Source organism: Carassius carassius, chromosome 46, assembly GCF_963082965.1.
Source record: "Carassius carassius chromosome 46, fCarCar2.1, whole genome shotgun sequence".
Taxonomy (NCBI): domain Eukaryota; kingdom Metazoa; phylum Chordata; class Actinopteri; order Cypriniformes; family Cyprinidae; genus Carassius; species Carassius carassius.
The window spans coordinates 22,811,751-22,823,309 of NC_081800.1; the positions used below are offsets into that span (position 1 = coordinate 22,811,751).

The 11,559-nt window shown below is 37.0% G+C and overlaps 1 protein-coding gene across 1 annotated transcript; it reads left to right on the top strand.

Moving 5' to 3' along the window:
* The first annotated feature begins 2,198 nt into the window (after positions 1–2,198).
* LOC132129258 (cytochrome P450 2J4-like) lies at positions 2,199–11,092 on the top strand. The gene is made up of 11 exons (XM_059540773.1): positions 2,199–2,324; positions 4,259–4,461; positions 4,542–4,704; positions 4,823–4,972; positions 6,154–6,314; positions 6,510–6,686; positions 9,041–9,179; positions 9,270–9,457; positions 9,533–9,674; positions 9,747–9,989; positions 10,587–11,092. The coding sequence occupies exons 2-10, from the start codon at positions 4,264–4,266 to the stop codon at positions 9,920–9,922; spliced, it is 1,494 nt and encodes a 497-aa protein (XP_059396756.1). The 5' UTR covers positions 2,199–2,324; positions 4,259–4,263; the 3' UTR covers positions 9,923–9,989; positions 10,587–11,092.
* Positions 11,093–11,559: the final 467 nt, after the last annotated feature.

Genomic DNA, 11,559 nt, shown 5'->3' on the forward strand with positions numbered 1-11,559 from the left:
TATACACAAAAAAAATTATATTTCCATGACAGTTTAATGAACAGCATTCTCATAAGTACAGATATCCTGAGATATGGGTCCTGCTTGTACTTGATTATTTGGCTTTATATAGTAGTTCAAATGTTTTTGTATTTTTACATAAGATTGAATGTTAAAAGGGTAATTTCTCTAAAAACTGCTAACAATAAAACAATAATATAGTAAACATCAGTAAGAAACTAGGCCTTCATTGCCACATCATACATATCAGGTGCAACAGAAGTATATCATAAAAATTCATAACTGACAGCAGTTGTGTTTGAAAGGTCAACAGTATAATATACTGGCTTGTGTGAACTGATTTCTCATATCTGAGTTCCTCGATGGGACCTGTATGATAAGTAGCATTATTTTCTTTCTGACATGTTTCATACTCCGTGTCTTAGTTCTGCAGGCAGCGTTTGAAAGTTCAGGAATATTAGCCAGAAACTTACTGTTTCTTCAGATGAGATACAAGTCCCAGTGATAAGGTTTATGCCACAGCTACCCTAAACTAACTGTATTGGTTACCAAATTTTTTTTTTATGTTTCTGTAATGGCTTATCCACCAGTATTTATAAGCTCTTTAGTCACAGTATATATAACTGTTGTTGGAATTTAATGGTTTCAAAGAAAGATCACACAAAAGCTTTATCAAAAGCAAGCCTTTGGGAACAACTAGACATTATTTACTCTTGAGTTTACTAATGCAGACCCTGATTTCCAGGTAAGAGGATGTGTCCAGGTGAGCAGCTCGCTCGTATGGAGCTCTTCCTCTTCTTCATGTCTCTGATGCAGTGTTGCACCTTCCTGCCTCTTGAAGGACGAATGTTGAGTCTTAAAGGAACTTTCAGCATCTTGTCTGGTCCTGAACCCTTCCAGATACGTGCTGTGCCTCGATAGTGTAGATTCTAATCACTCAAAATTTAGCTCTGCTCCAGAATCATGTTCAAACACCAGTGTTCATTATATGGTTCTCTTCCCACAGGAATCCACAGCTATGTCTCACAAACATTAATTACTGAAGGGCTATAATGGGATTTTGATTAGAAATTGATCTGATTTTGATCTTAATATTATTTTTCTGCTCATATACTGTCCGGGCATGAAAATGTGGAGACATCAATCTTGGAAATCAGTACTCAAGCCTGCCCGACTACAATACTGTTCAAAAGTTTGGGGTCTGGAAACTGTGGTATGTCGCAGTTGTTTTTCCCTGTCTTTTGTTCTCCTTTGACTCTTCCCCCTCCTCAAGCCAACGCTTCCCATTTAAGTTGTTATTATCATTCAAAAATATTTAATACATCTTGATTTCTTGTTTGTGGTAGGGCTCAGACGAGTGCTCTTTTTAATCCTTAATATTGTTGCGTCCACTTGAAACCCATAGATGTGTGTAGGATGTAACAACTGATTTTTAACAGCAGAATTTTTTGATAAACATTATGCATGTGTTAGAATTATGAAATTTAGTATTGTCTTTTTCTGTTATGTCTGCCTGTTCCTGATTTTCCTTATATGGTTTTGTTGCTGTTCTGTTTTAGGTCATTAGTTAGTTTGTTCGTTAGTCATCATTAGGTCCCATCACCTGTTTGGCCCTTGTCAGCTGCCCTATTTAAAGCCTCGTTTCTGTTCAGTATACTGTATTGATTAGTATTACACGTCAGGCCGCTATCCTGAGTTATTGCGATTCATGTGGATTAAAATTAAAGATTCTACTTTGGATTATTTTTGTCTTCGTTTTGCTTGGAGTTCCATAACAGCATGGTTTTACTGCCACTTTTTTATAAATTTATTGTGTCCTTGCTGAATAAAGCATTAACTTCATTAAATAATTATTTACTTAACATTGCTCAGATTTGCAATGCATTATCTAGAGACTTTAATGACAAAATTTGTCAAAGAACTATCAAATTGTGTAGCAGTCAATAATTCTTTCAAGCATGACAAATCAGTCAGTAGTTTATTAGTACCAGGAGGAAAATTTAAGAACTCTGAACTTCCAGGACTTTAAGGTGATAACTCAGAAGTTCTCATAGATCGTGATTTAAGAAAATAGATTTTTTGGCATCTGGCAAATTTTTTATATATACACACATACATATATATATATATATATATATATATATATATATATATATATATATATTCTGGGCGGGCCGTAACCGGACGCGCCGTGACGTCATCACAACACTTTTTCATAACATCACGTTTCATAACAGCATTCCGACGCCTGCCGTTTTTGTATGAGCAGCCGTACATTTATATTTCCACGACAGATCATTGTTTGATCAATAAACGGCGTTCTCGTAAGTATTGTTATCTTGACCGACATCTATGCACTGTAGCGATCATTTGACATTAATGATGCGGCTCCTGTTATTTGTGTTTATGCAGAAACTCCGGAGAGGGGAAGTCCAACTTTACTTAACATCAACTTAAGCTGTATTTTGTCAGATTCCCGGTCAGACTTTACTAACGTTACCTTCCATTAAAACAGATGGTAGCATAATTCGATAGTGAAAAGTGCTAAGTTACCTAAAAGGTTTAGCTTTCAACAGTTTAGCTTTCAACATGATATTAATAAGGTGTGAGGCTTTATTAACATGTAGACCTACCCAACCCTAAACCTAGCCTTACAGTAGGATAAATACATTGTTGGTAGAGCAGTATCATTATTTGTCAGAACACCGGAGACAAAAGTCACTTTTACCTGCTGAAAATGATAAAAGTTATTAAAGAATAAGTTCACTTCCAGAATGAAAATTCTGTTATCATTTACTCACCTTCCACTTGTCCAAAACATATAAGAGTTTCTTTCTTTCTTCTGTGAAACACAAAAGAAGATATTTTGAAAAATGTTAGTATCCGAACAGTTGATGGGCACCATTGACTTCTATAGTATTTTATTCCTACTATGGAAGTCAATGGTTTAATATAACAGTTAAATAAAATAAAATAAAATAACTTTAATGTGCTATATATTTTAGAAACATGTCTGTCTTGTTCCAATGCAGATATTACTTATTAAAGCCAAAGCAAATGTATTTATATAGCACATTTCGTACACAATGGTAATTCAAAGTGCTTTACATAAAAGAAAGTAAAATAATCATGAAGAAAATAATAAAAATAAAACAAGCAATTTTAAAACTTTTAAAATGATTAAAAACAGTTAGAAAATGATTTTACATAAAAAAACTGTGAAAATATAGTGCAATCAGTTCGGACATTGCACAAGAGCTCAATCAATAAATGCACAGCTAAAAAGATGAGTTTTAAGTCTAGATTTAAATGTGACTAGTGTTTTAGCACATCTGGTCTCTTCTGGAAGCTGATTCCAACTGTGGGCGGCATATTAACTAAAGGCGGACTCCCCTGGTTTTGAGTGAACCCTATTTCTAACTGACTCGATCCTAATGATCTGAGTGGTCTGTTAGGCTTATATTCAGTGAACATATCTGCAATGTATTTCGGTCCTATAGGTCATTTAGTGAATTATATATGAGTAAAAGTACTTTAAAATCAATCTTAAATGTAACTGGAAGCCAGTGTAAGGACCTGAGGACTGGTGTGATATGCTCAGATTTTCTGGTTCTAGTCAGAATCCTGGCAGCAGCGTTCTGGATGAGCTGCAGCTGTCTAATGGTCTTTTTGGGAAGGCCGGTGAGGAGCCCATTACAATAGTCCACCCTGCTGGTGATGAAGGCATGAACAAGTTTCTCCAAGTCTTGGCTGGAAACAAAAGATCTAATTCTTGCAATGTGTTTTAAATGATGATAGTATGCTGATTTAGTTACTGCTTTGACATGACTACTGAAACTTAGGTCTGTCTCCAGAATCACACCAAGATTCCTGACTTTGATTTTTAGTTTTTTGACCCCTAGAGTAAAGGTATGCATTCACCTTGAAAACTTCATCTTTGTTTCCAAATGCAATGACTTCAGTTTTTTCCTTGTTTAACTGAAAAAAGTTCTGGCACATCCAACTATTAATTTCATCAATGCATTGGCAGAGGAAGTCAATTGGGCTGTAGTCATTTGGAGATAAGCCTAGGTAAATCTGGGTATCATCAGTATAGCTGTGATAGGGAATTTGGTTCTTTCTCATTATTTGACTTGGTGGAAGCATATACTTGATAATAAAAATCAATTATATATATATAAATTTGTTTTAATTGATACTTTTTCCTACATGTGTGTTGTCTTTTTAAGCTGTGAAAAAAACCTGTGTCTTGTCTCAGTAAGCATGGCGTCAGTGCTGTCACAGCTGATGGGGCAGTGGATGGATGTTCAGGGTCTCCTGATATTTCTGTGTGTGCTTCTGCTGGTGAAACACCTGCGAGATGTTCTTACAAACAACATGCCGCCAGGACCCTTCCCTCTGCCTTTGATTGGAAATGTACTGAATATAGGCTTTAATGATCCAATGGGCTCCTTTCAGAGGGTAGATCACATCCTGTATGTCAAAAACAAATATGCCAAATGATTCTGTGTGAATGTATAATGTGTACGGATCATGTTTAGATTGCTGAGAGGTATGGAGATGTGAGCACATTGTATTTGGGAAACAAACCGTGCATCCTGCTCACTGGATACGAGAGTTTCAAAGAGGCGTTTGTGGAGCAGGCGGACATCTTCACAGACCGGCCGTACTTCCCTATAGTTGACAAGATAAGTAAAGGGAAAGGTACAGATGCAGAAAAAGCTATATTGCAGCAATCAGATTCAATACTGGCAAAATCATAAACATAACATGTCATTTTCGTTGTAAATTGACCTTTGCCAACTTCATTCTGATTATGTAGGTCTGTTTATGTCCAGTGGGCACATGTGGCGTCAGCAGAGGCGTTTTGCTCTGGCAACACTCAAATACTTTGGTGTGGGGAAGAAAACTCTAGAAAACTTCATCCTGCAGGAGTGTCGCTTTCTCTGTGACTCTATACAGACTGAACGAGGTCAGAAAGCAACATTTTAGCGCCAAACATCCTTTCTTCTCCTTCTCAAACAAGATTTGTTGTCATTCTTTTACCAAAACTCTGGAAAATCTAAATAAAATGAAAATGAAATGTGTCAAGACCAGAATACAATTTTCATAATAATTTCTTGACGGGCTGAATGTATGTACTGTCGTCTACAGGCCACCGTCTGCAAGTGCAAGTGTCTTTTGAAGGTCATACTGTACATCTAGGAAACCACACCAGAGCTCATCTTTCCTAATAAAATTTTTATGCATTTTTTTATTTATTTAAAAAAATATTGTGAGATCCAAAAGTCTTAGACCACACTGAAAGTCCAGTATATATATATTTTTTTGTACCTTTAAATAAACAGAACATTTCAGGTTTTTAATATTTGAATAATGATAAATAAACAAAAAGTGTAGTGATCATAAAATAAATAAAAACACAATAATGTAATAATAATTATTAAAATAAAAAACTTAATCTTAAATAAATTAATAAGTAATAATTTAAGAATAATAAATGAACAAAAAACAAAATGTAATGATGATGAATAAATTAATAAATAAGTAATTTATTAGTAGTAAATAAAAATTAAATAAAATTTAATCATCTTTAATTAATGAATAAACAATAATTGAATAATAACAAATATATGAAAATGTTATATTAAATAAAGAAAATATATAAACAATTTAGTAGTGAAAAATAAATGTGTACAAATCTGCAATAATTTTTTTAGCAAATATATGGCAGCATTTGAATGGAAGCATATGAAAGTGACGTGACATTCAGCCAAGTATGGTGACCCATACTCAGAATTCGTGCTCTGCTTTTAACCCATCCGAAGTGCACACACACACACTGTGAGCACACACACACACACACTGTGAGCACACACCCGGAGCAGTGAACACACACACGGAGCAGTGGACAGCCATTTATGCTGCGGCGCCCGGGGAGCAGTTGGGGGTTCGATGTCTTGCTCAAGGGCACCTAAGTCGTGGTATTGAAGGTGGAGAGAGAACTGTACATGCACTCCCCCCACCCACAATTCCTGCCGGTCCGGGACTCGAACTCACAACCTTTCGATTGGGAGTCCGACTCTCTAACCATTAGGCCACGACTTCCCTCTTATTCCCCTCTTAACATCGTTTTTTTTCTTGTTTTTCTAGGTTTGCCCTTCGACCCTCAGCATTTTGTGACCGATGCAGTGGCTAATATAATCTGTGGGTTGGTGTTTGGTCACAGGTTTGAGTATGATGACCATAAATTTCATCTGATGCAGAAGTATTTAGATGACTTATTACAGCTTCCCATCTCAAACTGGGGTCGGGTACGAAATCAGCCTGCTATCACAAGATTAATAAAAAAACGAACTAAAAAGTTAAATAAAATTAGTTAAACTGAAATGAATTTGGCTTTATTGACCAGTGCTTTGCTAAAACATCAGTTTCATTTATGTAACTGTAGTTATTAAAAGCATTGCATTGTTTGAACATATGTTTGTCCTTTATTGGTCTCTTTACAGTTATATAATCAGTTTCCCATCCTCATGTCGATGCTGCCAGGAAAACATCAGAGGGCATTCGCCAGCATACCTAAGCTTCAGCCCTTCCTGCAGGAGGAAATCAGAAAACACAAGGAAGATAGAGACCCGTCCAACCCCAGAGACTACATCGACTGTTATCTGGAGGAGATTGAGAAGGTAGTGTTGTCTTTAAGAATATACCTTTATTGGTAGTCGGGATTTGGGACATGCGTTAGCATATCCCATGTAAATATTCATGTCTGTACTAGAGAGAAAAATGCTTTTTTTCCCCTGTAATGGTGTAGTTACAGCATTCGTATGTGGCTTAGTGGAACATAACTAGCAGAAACCTAGTTTGGTCACTATTTCCAAATTCTGCTTTTTTGAAAGATATTTCCTTTTTTTCTTTTTAAAGATATTTGCTTTACATGCAGGACTGGACTGGGAAAAAGATAATCAACCCTGGTAATTTTGCGATCAGAATCGGTCGAAACATAATAATAATAATAATAAGAATAATTCCTTACATTTATGCACTCAAAGCGCTTTACATAGTCAGGGGGTATCTCCTCATCCACAACCAGTGTGCAGCATCCACCTGGATGATGCGACGGCAGCCATAGTGCGCCAGAACGCCCACCACACACCAGCTTACTGGTGGAGAGGAGACAGTGTGATGAAGCCAATCAGCAGATATGGGGATTGTTAGGAGGCCATGATGGTCAGAGGCCAATGGGCAAATTTAGCCAGGATGCTGAGGTCACACCTCTACTATTTTCGAAAGACATCCTGGGATTGTTACTGACCACCGAGAGTCAGGACCTCGGTTAAACGTCTCATCCGAGGGACGGTGCTTGTTGACAGTATAGTGTCCCCACACTACACTGGGGTGCTAGGACCCACACAGACCACAGGGTGAGCACCTCCTGCTGGCCTCACTAGCACCTCTTCCAGCAGCAACCTAGTTTTCCTAGGAGGTCTCCCTTCCAGGAACTGACCAGGTTCAGCCCTGCTTAGATTCAGTGGGAAACCAGTCTTGGACTCCAGGGTGATATGGCCGCCGGCATACTGTATATGTTCTGGCCTGCCATCTAGTGGCGAATTTTTTTGGCCCGATGCCAAACTTACTCAACCCCCTGCCTTAAGACCTTTGTTCATCTTCAGAACACAAATTAAGATATTTTTTATGAAATCTGAGAGCTTTCTGACCCTGCATAGACCGCAACACAATTGCCAAGTTCAAGGCCCAGAATGGTAGTAAGGACATCATTAAAGGGATACTCCACTCCAAAATGAAAATTTTGTCATTAATCACTTACCCCAATGTTGTTCCTTATCCATAAAAGCTTTGTTCATCTTTGAAATACAATTTGAGATATTTTGGATGAAAACCGAGAGGCTTTTTACAGAGATGTGGAGAGAAACAGAGGAGACGGATTGTTGAATAAAGTCGTTATTTTTGTTTTCTTTGTGTACAAAACGTATTATCGTCATTTCATAATGTTACGGTTGAACACTGATGGCAGATGGACTATTCTGATGACATTTTCCATACTTTTCTGGACTTTGACAGTGTAACTTACTTGGCAGTCTATGGGACAGTAAAAAGCCTCCCGTTTTTCATCCAAAAAATCTTAAATTGTGTTCCGAAGGCAAACAAAGCTTTTACGTAGGGGTGCACGATATATATCGGCCGATGATTAATGTGCATCTTCTCAGTAAAGCCAGTTATTTAATCAACGGTTAAAACCATCAGGTGCGTGATTTCACATAGAGCAGCTGTTACTACACGGAGCCGTTGTTAACTGACAAGCTGCGCAAATCCATGTTCATTATCAGCTTGGATTTGCGCAGCTTGCGCATTAATCATCGGCCAATATATCTTGTGCACCCCTACTTTTACGGTTTTAGAACGACATGGGAGTAAGTGATTAATGACAAATTTTTCATTTTGGGGTGGAGTATCCCTTTAAAACATCACCACTCGTTTACAAGAGTACCATTACATGTGCGTGTGTAGCTGCCAACACAGGAGCCGACATTCTGACATAGAACCCAGATGCACTGCACCTTGTTTATAAGCAGAGGAAGATGCAAACTGTACATAAAACAATTTTCATAAACATGTCTGAAGATTTTGACAGAAATTTCTAGAATATACCAACAAATCCTGGAAAGTCCAAAATTTCTGGAATATTTCCTAAATTTACTGTATATTTTCCACCTTTTTGCAATCCTAGTTTGAAACAACATGAGGGTGAGTAATTAATGACAGAATATTTGGGTGAACTATCCCTTTAATATGCATTAAACGGTTATTAAGGAGTTAAGAAAACGCTGTACTTATTGAAAAAACTAATTCGTTATATTTTGAACTATCCCTTTAATATGCATTAAACGGTTATTAAAGAGTTAAGAAAACACTGTACTTATTGAAAAAACTAGTTCTTTATATTTTGAAATGTTCAAATATATCTGAAAATTACGTTTTTGCTGTATGTGAATTGTTTTCTGTATTTCATCCATTCCAGTGTAAGGACATTGAGGCAGAGTTCACTGAGGAAAACCTGATGTATTGTGTGGTGGATCTGTTTGGAGCAGGAACAGAAACCACCTCTAACACACTCAGATGGGCTTTACTCTTCATGGTCAAGTACCCAGAAGTACAAGGTGGGAATGTCAGTCAATCAAACATGTCACTTCTGTTGGTTGTCTTTAAAAACTGCTGTCAGCATGTTCTCGTTGGATATTTTCTGTCAGAGAAAGTCCAGTCTGAGATTGATCAGGTGATTGGACAGACACGCCAACCACTGATGGATGACCGGACAAATCTACCGTACACCTACGCAGTGATCCATGAAATTCAGAGGTTCGCCAACATTGTTACCTTTACGCCTCCCAGAATGGCCAACAAGGACACAACAGTAGGAGGACGTCTCATCCCGAAGGTCATTTTATTTTTGTATTATGTGCCATACAGCATTTACGTGAATGAATCTATAACTTCTGTTTGATTGTTACAGGGTGTGTTAGTGATGCCATTGCTTAAGTCAATCCTGCAGGATAAGAATAAGTACAGCACTCCCTATGAATTCAATCCTGCTCACTTTCTGGATGAAAATGGCAAATTTTTGAAGAAAGACAGTTTCATCCCTTTTTCAATAGGTAGGTCATGTCCATACAGCTGTAGTACGGTGAGTTTACTTTGAGTTTACTAATGCAGACCCTGATTTCCAGGTAAGAGGATGTGTCCAGGTGAGCAGCTCGCTCGTATGGAGCTCTTCCTCTTCTTCACGTCTCTGATGCAGTGTTGCACCTTCCTGCCTCTTGAAGGACGAATGTTGAGTCTGAAAGGAACTATAGGTGTCTTGTCTGGTCCTGAACCCTTCCAGATACGTGCTGTGCTTCGATAGTGTAGATTCTAATCACTCAAAATTTAGCTCTGCTCCAGAATCATGTTCAAACACCAGTGTTCATTATATGGTTCTCTTCCCACAGAAATCTATGGATCACAAACATTAATTACTAAAAGGATGTATAATGTGTGTTTGTGAAAGAATTTTGTTTTTCTTCTCTTAGTACTACATTTCTGCTTATATATTGTCTAGGCTTCAAAATGCAGGGAAATCAAACTTGGTACAATAGTTCAGTACTCAGGCCCACCTGAGGTTGGTATTTTTTTATGTTTTTGAAAGATGTCTCACCAAGTTTACATTTGTTTAATCAAACATACAGTAAAAACAGTAATATTGTTTTTGTGAAATTGTATTACAATTCAAGTAAAGTTTTATATATCAAGTTTTTTCGATTTCAATATATTTTTCAGTGTAATAGGAATAACCTGTGATCAAAGTTGAATTGTCAGCATCATTCCTCCAGTCTTCAGTCACATGATCCTTCAGAAATCATTCTAATATACAGATTTGCTGCTCAAGAAACATTTCTTATGATTATCAATGTTGAAAACAGTTGTGCTTCTGACTATTGTTGTGGAAACTGATACATTTTTTCAGTATTCTTTTATGAAAGTTCAAAAGAACAACATTCATTTGAAATAGAAAATTTTTTATAATATAAATAGCTTTACAGTCACTTTGAATAAAATAACCCCCCCCCCCCCCAAAAAAGGTTCTTTCCTCTCACAGAATTTTTGCAGGAAATTTGACAGTCATTTAGAGCCACTCCTAACAAATTAGGATTTTAATTAATCAGAATGTTTTGCAGACAAACTAAATCTTTGGCATAGCCCATACTTACATATCGATTATTGATCCTCTAAACTCAAACGTTCTTAGAGATTGTGATTAAGGAAATTGACTTTTATCATAATTCTATTTTGTACAGTCTTTGGATACTAAGCAAAAACATTCTAAATTTAATCAATATTAAATTTATGCATTTAGCAGACGCTTTTATCTAAAGTGACTTTCAGTGTATTCAGGCTATCAATTTTTACCTATCATGTGTTCCCAGGGAATCGAACCCCCAACCTTGGGCTTGATAGCACAATGCTCTATCAATTGAGCTACAGGAACACTATCAATATCAACTCAAAGACAACATAACAATACTTAATAAATATATATCTCAGATTTTTTAATGAATAAAATATTAATTACATTCAATAGACATGACTATGAAGCATATCTGGACGATATTGTGGTGTTAAGTTCTGACTGGAGTAGTAATTTGGCTCGAGCGATTGTCAGCAGGCATTTGATAATGCAATGGCTCTGTTGAAGAGTGCTCCAGTTTTGACAGCCCCACATTTTCAGACTCTGTTAGGGGGCAGTCGTGGCCTAATAGGGCGGAATCGAAGCCTTGTTAGGGGGCAGCTGTGACTTAATTAGGGGACAGTCAGAGAGTTGAAGGATGATGAAAGAGACATTGAACATCCAGTCTCTTCTCTAAGAAGTTTGATTACCATCAAAGAAAATCTACTAAGCGTTGAGCTTGATTTTGGCAATCCAGCATTTTGATGTTTTTTTTTGAGTAGTGGCCTTTCGATTAACTGACCACAATCCTTGAGTGTTTTTTACAGCGGAGTTGC